The following is a 19052-nucleotide window of genomic DNA, read 5'->3' as shown; positions in this document are numbered from 1 at the left end:
CATCCCATTCTGTTTAATCATTGATTTGACTCCTCGTCATTACAGTTTAGTTAGTATCAGCCGTTGCATATGTAAGGCTGAAGATGCCGATTGAGGGATGATTTTGATATGGTGCAGATGTAATGCAGCGTTTTTTGTTGAATCGGTTGTAAGCTTCAGAGTTGAAGGACCGATCGGAAGACGATGATGATCGCAAAATAATTTTACCAATGAGTTTTAAGCAAAACTTCCACCTGATGTGACAGTTTGAAATAAATCCAAGATGGCGGCGATGTGTACCTTGTGTATTATTAGATTTTTTATGTGAAAAATATATAACGTCAGGTGCCTGTGGTATCGCCATGCTCTTCTATGTCCGGAGGTAAAAATATATCATTATGATATACATATCATACAATAACCACGCCCACTTGTTGTTCGTCTACTTGATTGAAGTAATTATTAGCGCGTTTTCGCAATTTTTTCGTACTTTCCTATTTTACGCAATAAGATTTAATGCGCAACTTCATAATGTCTAAAGATGTTATGCTAATAAGTTTGGAAGGTGCATGTGTTTAAGGCAATCAACATCTGTTATACATGATCAACATTTTTTTCTTTGACAGTTCAGTCACGTGTTATTTTTAAAACTTAAACCTCTTCTTTTTGTCTTTTTTTTTTTAGAAATACCTTTGAATGATTTAAGATACAGGCATTTGTGTTGAAAAGACAACAGATAACTTTTCGAAATAATTGCCGATGTTTTAGATTCGGTATATTTATCAAACTGACACCCGGATATACACACAGGATGGATAGAAACACGTGTTGAAACAACATCCATGTTTTTACCTGCTAAAAGAGAAAAAAATATGGTGATTCGGGAGAAAAGGAAGAGAGAAAAACCCATCTGAATGTCTTAATACTGACAAACTCAGTGATAATGCATTGCAAAATCGAGTAAATAAAAAATCAGAAGCTGAACAGGTGTAGAATTAAAGTGAAGATAAATTCAGCATCAAACATTTATCAAACAAGTTTTTTATTAGTCATACATTTCGCTGCTCGCTAGCACGGAAACAAGTATGAAATACATTTACTCGCATCATGATTTGAATTAATAACAGAAACCAGAACACGTGGTCTGAAGGGCGATTTAACACAGAAACCTCTTTCAAGAGATTTCAACGTGTTATCTGCCAAATCAAAAAATGATGGTAAGGTGAAATATAAGATATCTTAATAACTGATAAATTCACCCCGCCCTTATAAATAAAAAACAATTTATGTTTTTTTTTTAATATCCATGTTTTACTTTTAAATACGTACATGTATTCACTTTATGAACTGGTTTATTGGTGTAAGTTGTAAATTTTAAATTTACCGGGTACAGTAAATACAAAATTTACAACATGACAGTTGTCATGTTGTAAATTTTGTATTTACTGCCACCCGGCAAATTGTCATGTTGTAAATTTTGTATTTACAGCCACCCAGTAAATTGTCATGTTGTAAATTTTGTATTTACTGCCACCCGGTAAATTCAAAATTTACAAAATGACATTGCAATTAGAAGTAAGAAAACCTTTTAAAACTGCATATAAGATTGGGAAATAAGAGGAGCGTAGTAAAGGAAGTTTAAACTTTCCACCCACTTTGCATTTCAAATGAAAAAAAACCCAACCTGCAACCTAGCCAGAAGAACAAGATAAAATGCTTAAATTGGAAAGAAGACAACTTAAAAAACAAAGGCTGCAAATTGCGTTTCGTGATTTTTGGTCATTTTTGGTCTCCATCGCAGAACAATATTTGCGAAAAACTGGTTTTGTCCAGTTCAAAAAACCCACAAAAATGATTTTACGTTCACTTTGGAAGACTTATGCACATAAATCACAGAAACTACGCACAATTGTCCAGAAATGAAGTGATCTTGAGTTCAACTTATTTCATAGCTTCATGGAAACTTGAGTGAGAGCATTTCTTTTTTGTTTATTTGTTTGCAACATGCATCTCATTTTTTTTAGATATTGATTTGGAAACAACTTGCATATGAAAATTTTGCTTTGTCAAATTTGTATTTGCATGATCAATGTTTGTTTATACTCTGTTATGCATTTATGTATTAGGTTAAGTCGTGGTTTTACATTAGGTTAAGACGTGGTTTTACATTTATGAATGCAATTTAGTTTTTATACATATCATGAAGCAATATACAAAGCTATTTGGTATGTGAACAATGTATTTAAACAATTGAAAATATGCATAAGTAATGAATATTTAGCAATATCTGAAATTAAAATGACTGTTTCGTCAATTGTTTCTCGTACATAGAGCCGTTAGACAAATGTTGTGCGTCAACCGTGATGGAAGCTGTAAACAAAGAAAAAAAATGGTCTATCACCTTAACTATCTGTTTATCATGAGGTGATAGACTCTTTGTGAAAAACGATGATCAAATTAAAGAGTTAGAAAACCAATATCGGGAAATTGGCGGTAATTTTTTTATTTCATTTTTATAATAAAAGAGATTCGGTCCTTTAGGTCAAGTTTCTGCTACTCGTGTATATCAGGTTTTTGTTTGTTTGGACACTGGTGTGGAAAAATTACAAAAAAAATGATAATTATTATACATATGATAATCTTACCTGTTAAAACATCTCAACATTTACCCTGTGTGTGGCCTTTGAGGAATTTGTTCCTTTTGATTAAATAAAGTGCAATGCAATTTTTGAAGATTAACGTGCAACATTAAATATTCGTATCGGCATTACAAAAATGCAAAATGAAAAATTATCATTCCTTCTAAAAGGAGAACTTGGTTAAGACGTGTGGAAGTTGGTTGTTTTTTTCAAATCAAATAAAAGTCAAGCTGATTATGAGAAGCTATGGAAGCAGTTATTTGCTTGAAAAGTTTACAGCTGCTGAAAGTTACAGTTAAAGCATAATTTAAGGATGTTCAGCAGATTGACTCAAATTTTGTAATGAACATTACCCACTGTAACCAGTTTTTCTGTAATTGAATCTTATTCTCTAGGCCTCTACAATTCATTCATCGCAATTGAAGAAGTTATATTACCTTTTTGAATGTTTTTTTGTGCACTGATAGACTTAAATTGTTTAATATTTAATACAGAATGCCATTCTTTGCATTCATTCAAACTGTCAGCTACTCAGGCAAATTTTTCTCCTGGAATTTGCAGAGATAAATTTTGAAATAAAACAATCAAAATTTTCTAGCTTTGCAATTCGATCCATCATTTATATAGCCACCATTGGCTATGACCACAGGGCCGTTGCAAGCACCGAATACTTATTTAGAAAGGAAAAAAAGGTGACGTTTATTTAAAAATTATTCGGCCATTTTGTATCTTACCAAAGGTGTTACTGATTATGTGTTTATAGTGATATTGCATGTATTAAGAACTACCAGACCTCGGGACTGGATTCCGAATGCGCTATTTGTAGCACTACATTTCGCGGCGGAGAATGACATGATGCGAGTTGGCATTTATATTCGCCGCGTTATTACAGCAATTTAGATTCTAAGCAAATTGCAAAGATAACAGTGAACATTAACAATATACTCTGGACTTTGATTCTAGGTTGGTATTCATGGTATTTGTTGCTTTATCGCCGTTGTAACACACTAACCCACAACGGTCACATTCACCCGGTCAGTAGGCAAAGGACGTCACATCGCGTCGCGTATTTCCTTAAACGTTCCCAAAATTGTGGATATAACTGTCATTAACTTTTTAATGAATTTTATTTATTTATGTAATGAAGAAATTTTTAAAAACTGTTTAAATACGTACAAACCTAGGTAACGTAATTTTGATTATCTTGTACAGTCTCATTATTATATTTACAATTTAATCTAAAATGCATATGTGTACAGCAAAACTCGTTTATAGCGAATTTCAAGGGACCATAGAAAAAACTTCGTTATAGCCGTAATTCGCTATACGTTTATAACGAATTCGTAAAAAATATTATAGCGAATTCGTTATAAAATAATTAAGGGTTTTTCCGGCTAACAGTTTTCTAAACTATCGTAAGTTATAAAATTAGTATTACCGTCATTTACAAAAATGTCAATATAACCATTTCATTTCAATTTTTAAAAAAATTCCGTATACCATTTGAATTTGAGTATTTTATATATGCATCTTAAAATTGCATGTTTTTTCAATGAAATTTGAAATGGAAAAAATTCGTTATAAAAATGATAAAATACGTTAAAATTTTGCCAGCGGGGGTCTTAAAATTACTTCGTTATAGCCGTAAATTCGTTATAGCCGTGTTCGTTATATACATCAATTTTCTATAGGTTTATATAAGAAATTTGCCGGGACATGAATAATAATTCGTTATAGCCGTAAATTCGCTATATCCGTGTTCGTTTTATTCGAGTTTTGCTGTAGTACGTTTTACATGTACCTTCATAGAATATGCAGCGATATGTACTAGTCGAGAGGTTGCTGGCCACTAAAACCTTTCAGTGACCCTAACCTTGTTGGAGCCACGTCTTTACTAATGTACCTAGACGTACGCATCATTTATCGCTATGTTTATTCAGAAAGTACAACTTTCGGCAGTACAGCATATCAGTATATAAATAATAATTGCTATAATTCATAAGAATGAGATATTTTGATTCCCTTGCATCATGCCTTCAAACTACATGTTGACTAATATACCTATTTTTAAAACAATTGTAATTAAATTGATGTGTTGAATTGACATTCTCCAATGTTATCATCACTGTATTACATATTCATTGCTATTACCATTTGTTAGAAAATCCATGCAATGTGCTGCACATATTATTTATAAAAATTTCATATGCAATAAGATGTATGTCTTACGCAATAAAGAAAGTTGAAGTTGAAGTTGAGTCTAAAATCAATTGGGGTTCTTGGGTATTGGAGGAGTTCACACCTCCACAAAATTAGATCTTTACCTATTGCTCTGGGCAGTGTGTCATGCTGTATAAACATATGAAACATTATGGGACATTTAATTATTGTATAAACAAAAGTCCATGCCAAACATGTATAAAATCTATTTATCATTATAAGACACATTTTTTATATTTTAAACTTGAAAAAAAGTAATTGAGATGTAATTGAAAAGTAATTGAAAATACGCAATATTTTTGGAATGTATTTAAATACATTCAATTACTTGTAATTGAAGAGAGACTCAATTACCAATTACTTTCAATTACTTTGAAAAATGTAATTAATTACACTCAATTACAAATACTTTTTTCAATTACCCCATCCCTGTACGGTGATATATGTATGTACAGTCTATATGCCACCTCTATAGAAAGCTTGTCATGTACCGCCAATGTTAGTCATTGTCTCTTATACATATATACATGTACCATTACCAGCTTCCTGGGTCCTTGGCTCCAGATTCAACAGTTGCGATATTTTGGGACTCACCAATTTTACATAGTTTGTTCTTCTATACAGCGATATCATTGACACGTTTGTTTGGTAAGATTTGAACCATTTTTGTGTCCAAATGTCTCATATTTCATTAATTTTGTGTTTTAAACACAACAAATGTGGTAAAAATCTGATTTTTTAATCCTGGAAAAAATTCCACCATAATCGACATTTCTCGAAGATGTACATGTATAGTACTATGTATATTTTTAAAAAAGGGTTCCTCATCCTTTTTTAAGCATTGATCAGATAATAGTATAAATTTATAACTTTTTTCATCTTTATTTTAAAAATGGAAATGATTAAAACTGGTATTTGGTTTCAATTCCGGTCCTATTGTTGATAAAAGTTTTTATAAAGCTAAAAATGCTGGGGGGTTTTTTTTGGTAAAAATATAAATTAGCAATATTCAATGCCTCCTGATCTATAGTATGAAAAACGAAACATAAATTTACCAATTTTGCTCCTTAGAAAATAATAAGCACATTGGAGCGTGATGGCGTAATACTAAGTATATGACAAAATTCCACCGGATTCGTGTTAAGAAATACAGTCAGACTCCATTTACATACATTGCCTCTTATTTGACGTTCTTAGTAAGTCAATTAATTCTTCTTTCATACATGTTAGAGACACCGGCAATTGTCATAAAATTCTGCAATGATTTATAAAAACATTAAACTGAATGACCAGGTTTTCCAATTGTAAAATGCAGACAAATCGGTTCTTTATTTAGCGGTGTTTCCCTATTTAGAGTAGGTAGTTCCATTCCTGTTGGCTATCATATTTACATTGTCATGATCTAGAGAAAAGGCAATAATTGATATTTAAAGATGTCTATGCTACAAGATAAAATCGGTCCCATAAAAATGCGTCGGCTGGACCGGAAATAAAATGTTCTAAATAAGGCCATTCTCCTGCATTGATTGCTGGGTAATGGAAAGTTTCTGTCCAGTAGAATTTACCACAGATTGGTCTAAAAGCCCTCCAAGGCTGTTCTAGCCTATCAATCAAAAATCTTGTCGCTGTCCGCTCGGAATGGAAAATATCTCTGGTTATTTCCTGCAAAATCGGTTCTCCATGCTTAAAGTTGGGATTAGACAGCGATGCCGATTATTTACGTTCATGCACGGGTAATCCTACGTCATCGCTGAAAGTCCTATTTAAAGTAAACGATCAGTTAAGGAAAAGCCTTCTGGTATGTGATACACACAACATCAGCCAATTGTTAATTTTCTCCTGACTAAAAAGACTTGGTATAAATGTCGACTGCTTGCTGATTCCTAGTTAGATTTCTGATAGCTTGCAATCCGCACGCTTGCGTCGTGGTTCCTTTTCTGGCGGGAATTAATTTGTACACGCGACCGTCTGCTTCGCTTCGTTTTACTACTGATGAACACTGACTGAAAGAGCTAGTTGTAGCGTCGGTTACAAACTTCACGTTGTGATTTCTTAGAAATGGATTGAGGAACTCATCAACTGTTTGCATGAAAGAAAGGTAAGGTCTTTTTAACAGTAATATTTATTATTCAGTTGCAGCAAACACAAATCTTATTTTTTAAATAAATTTTGATTCAGTACAAAATTATGATAAAGTATGATCCAAAAAATTTATTTTTGAATGTTGATAATTAATGAAATAATCTTAGTAACGAACTTTGTTTTGATCTAAGAGCCATGCAAGTACGTATTTTACGTGAAGAAAAATAAGATTAACCCAATTTATTTTTGAATTAGTATTTAACTGTTTAATCAGATTATACATTTGAGTGCTCAAACATGGTATATCCTTAATCCAAATCCAAAATACGATGTTTGTTATGTCCAGAACATGTAGCTGGGTGAAATCGGTGCAAATTGCTCTTGCATTAGGTTACACCATATCAAAATAACATGCGTTACAAAACATACAGATATCTGCAGACAGGAATTTAGGAAATGCCAATATACACCTGAGCCCGAGTACTGACGTAGAAATACTACGGTTTCTTTAACTAGGCTAGTATTGTAAATAGTTTTCCCCCAACGCTTCCTCCTCCTCGTAGTGATGCGATCATCCTTAAAACATGGATTATTTGAATTGAAATAGAGAGGGATTGCTCCATATCTCTCATCATTACATTCCATTGAGTGCATTTTTGTTTTTGTGATGTCATTAGAGGAAAAAAGGATCATATCGTCCCGGAAAAAGAAACCATAAAGAACGTGGGTTCAGCCAACGTAACGTATGAAAAAAATAGATTGTGCTGCTTTCATGTTTTACTTTTTGCTTCATTATTTACGTCAGTCGAATTAGTCAATCTCTTTTAAAAGTCTCTTTTGAATCCTATTTTGGAGTTGACTAAGACTTGGATGAGTGGTTTTTAGTCGGTGCTAATTTGATTTTTCCCTATGAATAGCAGCCGATGCTTTCTTTCAAATATTGATCAAAGAAAAATCTCTGTCAGGGCTGGATTCTTTAAAAATTGACAGGGGATGGGTATAAAACAAAGGAAGGGAGAGAGAGAGAAAAAAAAGTCATTTAATTAAAGTTAAAGAACAAGTTTTATTTTTAGATTCTCCTGCAATTTTTAGTAAATTGTAGAAATAATCTTCAGAGCATTGCTCAGTGGGAGCAAAGATTGCTGAAATACCTGCAGTTGCTCGATAGATCTCGCATCGTAACCAGATTACAGAGGAAAAATAAAACACCCCAGAATTCGTACATCCCCACACCGTGCCAAAAAATGTTTACAAACCTTCAAGGAAGATATATACACCGTTTTCAAAGTGGAAATAAGCCATTTTATGTTTAGTTTCAGACCTGAAAGCTATATATCGCTATCTTATCAAGCTTTTTCAACTGCTGGTAGAATTCTCTATCTCTTGCATGAACAGATGCCTTGTTCTATTTTTCCTAAATTTAAACATGTCCAGATTTTAGTATACGCTGAATCGTTATCCACCAGAAATACAGTTCAAAAGGTCACAAGATAACCTTGTTCTTTTCTGGGTCACATATGAAAATGTATATAAATATCATACCCTACTGAGTCAGAATTGTAAATAAAGTAAAAGAATTGTTAGTTGATATTTCTTCTTCCGACTTTTAACATGGTTTAATGATATTAACATTTTTGAAAAAGAACATGATTAGTAAATTTTTTTTAAAATCTTAAAATTCAAAGTAAAGATAAAGAATTATTGAAAAATATAAGTATTTGAAATTTATAGATGACATAATTAAGTATGGAAAATTACAAAATTACAAAACTGAAATGGACATAGATGAGAACCGTATACAGAAGCTGAATATGTATCTGTTATCTTCATCTGACCCTTTAAATCACCAATATGAACAACAATATGGAAATTATTCCAGTACTTACGTAAACAATACAAGAAACAGAAATCTAACGGATGATATCGATATTATAACAGTGAATCAACAATTAGGCTCAATGTTACGCGCATTTCAATGGTGATTTTAATGAGTTTAAAGTGTGACTAAACATTTCATCTCCATGTATAATGCGATGTACGTTTATTTATGAATTATCAGGCTTTGCCGTAATAATGGACGAGGGGCCTAAAAACCTGTGAAATCAAGTAAACTAATCAAACAGTATTGGGATTCTACATCGTCTCTTTCCTCTGGGGTGATATTCTATGATCGTTCACTAGAAATCTGGGGATCAATGGGATTTTAAAAATTACTCAGATTTCTAAAAATAGGTTTCAAGCGCATTAATTTTTTTTCCTTTGAGAAGCAATTGGGCTGATCTGAACGTCGATATTTCGTTCAAAAGTGCATTATCTTATTTAGGGAATTAGTTAAGAAAAACCACATTTTTAAAATGTCTTATTTTTTCGTTTTTCCAAACAGTGAAAAGAAAGAGAGCGGGCAGACCGGAAAGATGGAAAATAATCTGATATCTCCGGAAGAGGATCAGCAAAACCTCATAAATGTCCGGAAATCTCCGAGATGTAGCACATCGGAAAATCTGTTGAACTTGTCCTTGAAAGAACATTATGACATTATCAAGGAACTTGGAAAAGGAACGTATGGTAAAGTGGTTCTGGCCAAATGCAAAGAAACTGGAACAAACGTCGCTCTGAAGGTGCTCTCAAAAAGCAGCGTGAAAATCCGAGATTTCCAACGAGAGTTTAATTTCAGTTACTTCCTGTCACCTCATATGAACATAGTGGACACATACAATGTGGCATTCGAGACCAAAACAGCATACGTCTTTGCCCAAGAATACGCCATCTACGGCGATTTGTTTGATATGATTCAACCTCAAACTGGTCTTTCAGAAAGCGACGTTAAGAAAATAGTCAAACAAGTAGCATCTGCATTAGACTTCATGCACAGTGAAAGTCTCGTTCACAGAGACGTCAAGCCCGAAAACATTCTTGTGTTTGAGCAAGGTTTTCACCGCGTTAAACTAATGGACTTCGGCATGACCCGAAAAGAAGGAACCTTGATTCGTAAAGTTAATGGAAGCATTCCCTATACCCCGCCCGAAATCTGCGAAGCCCTTCGGAACGAGAACATTACGGTGACAACAGGCGGAGATGTGTGGGCGTTCGCTGTGTTATTGTTTTGTATGATGACCGGAAACTTTCCATGGGAGAACGCGGAGACATCGGACGTATATTACACGGAGTTTGTGAACTGGCAAAGGAGAAAAACGACCAAAACACCGTCCCAGTGGAAGAAGTTTACACCGCGGATGATGCGAATCTTCCGGAAAATGTTGGAACCGAAAGTGGAAAGGCGTTGTGACATCAAGGAAATCTACAAATATCTAAATGACACGTGGACACGACCCACGAAAGAAAGCGACGCCGAAGAGGAGTCGTGTTCAACGGACAGTGACCATATGGACCAACTCACGAGTATTCTTCAGAATCACGGGATCGAAACCCATATAGACAAACGCTTGAGAGAACGTCGAATTTCCGAGTGGTTGTTGGCTTTATAACGCTTCTTTGTCTTCGTTTTTTTTGGTTACTGTTATCATTGCTAGATGACGTGGCTTGTTCTAGAGTCGACATAGTTCATTTTCTTCATTGGATATACCTTTGTGCTTTCAGATACACGTAATGGTGCTATACAAGACTTGTTATTTTGAGTCGCCCAATGTGCAATAACCCTTGACATGTGATCTCCGATTACAAAATACCAATAAAACATCAACATATTAAGTCTTGTTGGTTCTTTTATACGTAGCACCCATTATTGAGTTTTTAATTTCATCAACAATAATAATAATTTCGTCTCCGCTAAGTCGCAATTCCTTGATTAAAAACCCCCACAAATCTGTACTAAAACGAAAATATGATATACAGCTTGTTTGAAATTGGAAAGAAGTTTTTAAAATCAATCGCTCTCACAAGAAATGATTTAGTTCTAGTATTCAGATATAATGTTTACCTTTTTCATTATGGAGATATTTTGATCTTTTGTATCTCCTTACAATTTGACTTGTAATTAACGGTTTCCTTGTACTGCTGTTTGAAATTGCTACATGAGATTGCCGTTATATCAATACCTGTTATTATTATTTTCTGATAGAGCTCTAGTATTACAAAAAATCGCTCAGAAAAGGAAAAGTTTAGTACATATGTACTTGTGCTTCGTATCGTATTACTTATTTACAGCTTGTAATTCATATTTTGCCCATGAATCACGCAAGGAATATTGCATTGTTATGGATTTGTCCTGAAATTGGGGACAGTGTTTTAGAGCTCTTTTAAATTATTTTGTTCACAACATACGTATACCTATACGTATACAGGAAGACGGAGATGATTTAGATATTTGTATTCTCCTTCTTAATATAAGACACCCTTTTACTTTCATTTCCACCGGGTCTTTCAAAAGCAACGTTCTTAGCCCAACCCCCACCTCCTTTTAATTTCTTTCAACAGCAGCCTTCTTAATTCCCAATCCACCCCTCCCACATCTTACTTCAACAATATCAATGAATTCATGGTATTAACTCAGCGCCTAGGCCGGTGACCTCAAAGTGCAAGCATTGTTGTGCATATCACCCTTGTCATAAAAAAGTAAACAGAACAAGTGCTGGGTAGGAAATCTGATTGGCACTCCACAGCTTTCTTGTCCGACATTCCAAGATCTTGGGAGAGAAGAAAAGAAAACAAAAAAGCATCTTCCTAGCTGGGGGGGGGGGGGGGGGGGGTAAATCTAATAATGAATAGCGATAATAAAATGGAAGACAATTTCAAAGAAAAATAAATGTAGGCTTATCTTTACACTAAAAGAGATTTCTCAGTGGCACACTTTTGTAAGGAATACGAGTAATTCCTGGGGAAATTCCAATCTATGCTGAGATTGTGATTTGCGCTGAATACTGTTATTGCCCATTATCCTTGATACAGAAAAATGGTTCAGCTAGGTATTATCTATTGATTACTCCCTCATATTAAGAAACTCTATTCTTATTCTACTACATAGGACCAAAAAAGATAAGATTTATTGCTATAACTCAAAGCAGGGGCGGAAAAACTAAGAATTATGCAAGAAGACATTAAAGAATATACCCCCTTAATTCCTTAACTTAGATTATCGAAGGCGGGTTTAACATTGATGATTTAATAAAAATAGTCATCAGATCCAACCCCAACTTTTTTTCAATTACTAGAATTTCAGGATGCTGTTAACACGAAAATTCTATGGTCTTAAAGGAAATTCGATTTTTGTCTGTTTTTAATTAGAAAGAAACAGTGCTGAAAAGAATGTTCAAAACAAAATTCCGCGCACTTCCGAAAGTGCATCTTCTATAGCACCTGCTTGAAATGAAGAATGTTCGCATTCAGTCGAAACATTTGCGTTTCTTGTTATTGTGTCAAGGCTTTCTGCTGCGAAAAAAATCACAAACACTACTTTAACAAATTATCAATTAGCAAAGTAAAACAAGTCGAAAGAGATATACAATTGGCACCAGCTTATTTATCCTCGCCATAAACGTCAAGATGTTGCATAATGACTGACATCGATATTTTTTTTCACTCAGCTGTTTGAAGAGTTTTCTAGATTTACAATTGACGGGGTTGTATGCAAGAGGACTGACGTCAAACTAGAGATGTAAATACTCATCGATATGTTTGCAGGATCCTCTTAAGTCTAAAACATCCCTCGTCAAGGATGATTAATGTGTACACATTATAAACCAAGATCGTCGACCTTCTCCGAAGATTTTGAAAAAAAAATATAATATGCCTTTTATTTTCATTCTGTTTGCAATATTAATCAAAACCGGATTGCAAAATGTCAAATTATCAAAATTTTGATTAATTTTTTATCAGTTTGAAAATGGGTATGAGTGCAAAAAACGTTACAAAATTAAAGGGTTTAAACTCCCTGCCATTACTCTATAATCTGATAATGGAAAATCCTGATAAATCACATTTTCGCCCGCTCTCTACTAAAATAGCATATCCATTGGATTGTTAATTACCGTGAATTTGTAGAGGAGGACAATAATTGAACGGAAATCAATAGGAACGCGATGCTAAGATGCTTGACGGACTGTTTGAACAGCATCGTCTTGTCGCCCTGATTTCACGTTCTCTCTGCTTCCATGATATCTCCTATTGCTGGAAATCAATGAACCAGTTTGCTAAAAATCTTCATTTTCCGGGCTCACAAGACGTCATCTTGTTATGTTATGCCGTAAAACTGCGTGAGTCACTTTGTCAATACAGGACGCGACACAAAAAATATGTCGCATGCGCTAACAACAATATGAATTGTGTTCGTTTCTTTTATCATTCAAAATTAAACCATGCAATGCATTCCGAACAAAAGGTTGCACAGTGACTTATCAAAAACATGGCCAAGTAATCATCTTTATCTTTATTCAAAGTTAATTAAATGATATGATGAATCAATAGTCAATTTCAGAAGTGTGAATAAGAATATACACAGGATGTATCATGTAAATTTCAATGAATAGCTTATGCTAATGACCAGTTTTATCTTAAAGGCTTGTATAATATTCAAATCCTTCTTGAAATTTATCTATATATTGATAAAACTGTCCTTCCCAAACGCTCCTTAATTTTTCTACAGCCTACATCCTTTTTGATACGTGTGACAAAATAGTTGCATTCTTTGGAGATTTGCAAATATCATATGTTACGTGACACGGGAAATAATGACACAAAAAACGTTATCTCATTCCGTGACGACGGATCTTACAACTGAAGAGGGAAAATTCCGTTATAATTGGGTTTTCTTTCTTTTCTTTTTTTCATTTTCGATCAATTTTTTCCCCAATATCTCATTTAGACTTTGGTAGATTCAGTTCTTGAAAAATCCAATTAAAAGTATTTTTATTTTTAAATCAGACATCGTTTGAAAAACGGTAGCGGAGACGGAGTAATTATTTTTTTTTTTACTTTATATCTGAATCTAAAACTTTGTTAAGTAAAATATTTGCATTACCCCTACAATTTCAGAGAATTTTGTAGATGCCGAAACTGTAACTGAAATGATACATAAATTTGTTGTCTTTTGAAACTGAAAATGAAATGATACCTAAATTTGTGGGGTTTAATCTTTTTTTTGTTATCCTTTGCCACATATGTACATATATAAAAGGGTGTTGTTTGACTTAACTTATTTTTATATATATTGATCAGTGCGTGCACCGGTTAACATTGCATATGATATCGGACATTTACGAAATAAATACATCGACACACCGTATATTATTGACATTTACATAACAAAGCTGTAAGCCTACAATAATGCTATTATTTTCACTACACTCTCCTTAGTTAGAATAATCTAACTGTGTTTCGGGACAGGCCTTCATCACAGTTAAAATGTCTCCCATATACCTGTGATGTAGCAAAAAATTGCAGAATCGCTCCGAAACGATTTTTGAAAAAAATTAACGAAGCTGCATTGAAAATATTATAATTATAAATAAATAATTGAATTATTCATAACAAACCATTATGATGCTGTAAATACCTTTCATCTAAAAATTTAATTCATATTAATGAAGAATTAAACACTTTTTCACCAACGTGTTTGTATGATCGTTTCTAAGTTTATCCATGTGATAAATGTGATATTGTGGAAAAATAAACTAAAGAGCCTCACGTGATTAAGCGTGACTGTAATGCGCATGCGCAATATTGTAAAGTCCGAAAAATTATTCAGATGATATCCGAATTTTTTAAAGGAATTTTTGTTGATTATTAATTAGCGAAGCTTGATTGAGAAAAGATAAAAACAAATTGGTAATCTTCAAGTACCAATGATGTTTAAAATATTAAAACAAAAGACAGTACTCTTCCGATGTCTCGGTATTAAAGCCCAAAAATTCGAGTCTATTATTTTAATATAGTAGTATAGATAAATAGATAGATATAGATATAAAAACTCGTTCAATTTTAGATCTCAAAGTAGGAACACAGGAACTCTTAGCTTTGGAAGAAAACTTCAGATTGACTTATATTTAGAGAGAAGCTTTTAACTGACACGGTTTAAACATTTCATCGACAAAAGATGTGTTGTATTTAACTGGTGTAAAAAAGACTAAGGCATAAATATTCTTTTTTTAATTAGGGAGAGACAACATGTCATAGATTCAATTTAAGCAAGTAACATCAATGCTTTTGGCAGGCAAAGAAACACGGATTCAGCAGCAACCCTTCCGCGTTTTTATTTTAAGTAACATTTAGTGGTCGCTTAAAACGGTTCTTTTGTTTATACAAATATCTGAGATTATCTGATAAAGCGTTATTTATCACGTAAGTCATTAAACAAAAATAAACAATTCTTCTCTAAAACTTTAGAAGATACAATAGTAATGGTGATGTTGACGACGTTAGGGATCATGCTAATTGTGGAACTTAAGAGAAAACTGGTGGATATTCATGACAGACACTACATGTACATGTATATGGGTCATGATGTCCATCAGAGAAATCATACCAGAAAGATTTTGAACGGATTTTGTTTTAAAAAATCATAATTTACATGCTCTTGTAGCTCTTCTTTTAGACTCTATTGTTGGAAGAACTTTGTTCCAGCATACTTTAAGACTAGACTAAGAACTTAAGTTCTTAACCATTTCTTTTTATCTCGCATGTGCTTTGATTGAATATAATTATATATTTTAATGTATTATGGAATATTTATTTGGCAAAATTTCCCAAGAAACACGTCAAAACACGTCAAATTTTAAAACTCATTAAATTTTAAATGTAACAGTACAACTTTTTGACAAATCACCATTAATTATAACTCATTTTAACATGGGGCAAATCCTAGCACATCTTCACTACATACACTGAGAGGTTAATTTTTTGAAGAAGTAACAAAGTGAACCATTGTCAGAAAATCACGATCCCGTTAAAATTGGAAGAAACTAAATAATGAGTGTCTAAACAATCAAAGCAGAAATAGGTACCAATGCATATTTTGCCATAGTTTACGTTGTTGAGCGCTTCGTCTATTGGAAAATGTCTCGTCTTGCAGCCTAAAAGTTTACATAGAAATCCTGATTTTTTCAAAAGTATAATAAGTTAGGGTGGTTTTTTTTTAAAAAGAATATGCCTTTAAGGTCTGTTTTAAAGGATTATGTCTGTTGTTTATTAGGCATTACCGGTATATAAGATCAAATCAAATAAAAGTGTTAGTATATATACTATATATAAGTTATATATATACTATATTTCTTTAATCATCATCATGTTCATATGTTTCACACAAGTATTGGTTTTTACCCTGGAGTCAGCTTAAAGGGACGTGGACACAATTTGAGCTCAAATTTTTAAAAATTTATTCTTTCGCTTTTAATGTCTAAAATGGTCAATATGGATGTTTTTAATGCTTTGACAAAATTTGAAAGTCAAATATCGAATTACAAGCAAATTACAGAAGTTAGAATTCTTTGTTTGGTAAACAAAGCCCTGTTATTGTTTTCATATATGTTGTAATGGAATAAGTTTCAATATAATTATGTTTTTGATGTTGATAAAATTATTTATGAACACATTGAATTAAAGAAATATAAGACTCGAGCTTTGTTTACATAACACCGATTTCCTTTGTCTGTACCTCGCTTGTGACTTGACCTCTAAATTTGAAATTTTGGTAAATCATTCAAAACACTCAAGTAAACCATTTTATATATAAAAATTAAAAATAAAATTTTTCATCTCAAATCGTGTCTAGGTCCCGGGGACAAATTATGTCTATTTAGCCGATCCATACAAACTATATTTGTATCTAAGGAGTGAAATATATTTCAGTGCACTCAGATATAAAATTAGCTTTTACTTTTCCAAAGGTTTTTTAATAAAAAAAATTTTGATATGCATACGGACTTTTCAAAATGTAACATTTTAATTTGTATTGGAAATTACGAGAGAAATATCAACACGTTAAAGAGTTGTTTTTAAATTAAAAGGTTAGGTTACACAAAAATGCATGTGGAATTAAACTGTACTGGAAATTATCTATTGGTTTTGCCCCCCCCCCCCCCCGACAGTTAAAGTGGGTTCACCCAGAATTTATATTCAAATTTTTACCTATACAAACGTTAAACGAAACAAAATGTATTGTACATTTGGTTTTTTGTTTTGTTTGTTTTTTTTTTTGCTTATCAATAAAAATTCATATATAAAATAAAGATATTGTTTTACAGATAACACTGAATTACTGAATGACTGTATTCTTCAAAAGTATCAAGAAGCCAAAGTAACAAAAAAAAGGAACCTGTGATTCGTTTTACTTTAACACTAAAAAATTGGAATTTTTTCCTTAAAAAAAGCATTTGCAACTGAATGCACCAATAAAAATTATTTTGGTTTCGAATGTTTGCATTCGGTGATTTATTACACAATTAAGAGCATATTATATGGGTCCAAAATACATGTCCCGTCTCAATTATAGGTTCTTGGAGTGCAATTCTTTTACTATGCCTCTCAATTTTGCACCAGCATGGCGCAAATTGAATCAACAGTTAGAAGGATTTGCTGTCACATGCAATTTCATTTAATTAAAGAAAAAATGTTGTCTAAGTACAAAATGGAAATTTACAAGAGGGTTAGAATGTTATATTGAAGGTGTATTTAAGGTTGATGAACACTGCTTAAACATCTTTTATTAGATGATCTTTAGAGAACATAATCTCTCCGTTTTGATCATTGCTGCCAGGTACACTATAGACACACATTGATTTTTCCTTTTTTAAAATTAATTCCAGAGTATCAGGATCTTTGGTATATTGTACGTTTGAGAAATTAACCTTTTTCAAGTCATTTTATAAGCTTTGAGAAAATGTCAGATGAAACAGGGTGATATAAAAGTATTGCCGCATACTTGACATTACAATCAGTTATTTACCCAGTGGGTAACGTGATATTTTTATTTTTACGTCACAATTTGACTTTTAACTGTTACATCGTGACGTCAATCATATGAATTTGGAACGCCGAATACTTTAATTATGCAAGAAAGGCATAATTCAGATTAACTGCCATGTCTTTCTCATTGGATTTTTTTTCTTTTCATTTCGACATTGAGACAAAATGTTCACTTCCTGCTTGAATTGTTGCTAAAGCGAATCCTGATTTTGCGTTTATCAGGAGGTAGATAGTTTTCTTTGTTTTGTCTGATTCAATAAGAAAATTAATATGATTGACAAAGCTATGATGTAAAAGTAGTAAAGCTATCTTGTTGTTTTATTATTGGTCTGTATATTTGCGAAGGACAACAGTTAAGTGATGAAACGCAACATAAAGTAACATGATTATATTCTTTAAAAAAAAAACCCACCAACAATACGCAATTTTCTCATGAATGTATAATAAAAGGATATCATTGTATGATTCATTAATGCAAATTAATGAACACGATTTAACAGGTATTTTCAGTTGCAAAAATTTGGAATCGTAACATGCACATGGAATTAATTTAACTTTACTTAGATGGTGAAAGAATTGTCATAATGTATAATGTTTAATACTAGTACATATTGCTCTCTCTCTCTCTCTCTCTCTCTCTCTCTCTCTCTATATATATATATATATATATATATGCACCTTTAAAAATTGAAAGCATACCTTAAGATACAATGTACTTGTAATTGAATCAAAATAGGCATCGTTTGATCGGTTAAACATTGGAACGAAGCTAACTATCAATGGAGAAGGTTTAAATAGCTCAAGGATGTTTTATCACACATAAATCAATGGCAAAATGCAAACGAAACTTTGTAATATTAAATTCTATATCATAGTCTACCATACGGAGTCAAGGTCGTGGCAGTTGCAGAGAAAATGAAGAAGGGAAAAATAATGGCATGTATGTATAAGGCTTAGTATGACAGAAATCAATACAGTCGTAAGAACGTTTTACAAGCTCATCCGTTTCAAACAAATTGTAGGTTTATCTTGTCAATGTACCTCTCAACGTATTTGCATCTGATCAAGCTAGAAAAGGCAAACAATATCACTAATCTTAGACATGAAACACTTAAGAATCAAGATTTATATTCTTTTCGAGATTTAGAGTTTAAACATTTTTGACTTACTCTTTTAAAAGTTATGGTTTAAACTTTTTTTTAACTATATGTTGCTAAG

At 32.7% G+C, this 19052-nt stretch overlaps 1 protein-coding gene across 2 annotated transcripts; it reads left to right on the top strand.

Moving 5' to 3' along the window:
- The first annotated feature begins 6397 nt into the window (after nucleotides 1-6397).
- LOC105340320 (serine/threonine-protein kinase SBK1) lies at nucleotides 6398-10628 on the top strand. Of its 2 annotated transcripts, none has more exons than XM_011446296.4 (2): nucleotides 6398-6936; nucleotides 9304-10628. In XM_011446296.4, the coding sequence occupies exons 1-2, from the start codon at nucleotides 6926-6928 to the stop codon at nucleotides 10403-10405; spliced, it is 1113 nt and encodes a 370-aa protein (XP_011444598.3). In that variant the 5' UTR covers nucleotides 6398-6925; the 3' UTR covers nucleotides 10406-10628. The 2 variants fall into 2 exon arrangements, with proteins under 2 accessions (XP_011444598.3, XP_011444600.2); XM_011446298.4 differs by lacking the exon at nucleotides 6398-6936 and adding an exon at nucleotides 7303-7663.
- Nucleotides 10629-19052: the final 8424 nt, after the last annotated feature.

The sequence above is a fragment of the Magallana gigas genome, chromosome 7 (genome assembly GCF_963853765.1).
Source record: "Magallana gigas chromosome 7, xbMagGiga1.1, whole genome shotgun sequence".
Classification (NCBI taxonomy): Eukaryota; Metazoa; Mollusca; class Bivalvia; order Ostreida; family Ostreidae; genus Magallana; species Magallana gigas.
The sequence above is the reverse complement of the archived record's forward strand: the minus strand, read 5'-3'. Positions and strand labels throughout refer to the sequence as shown.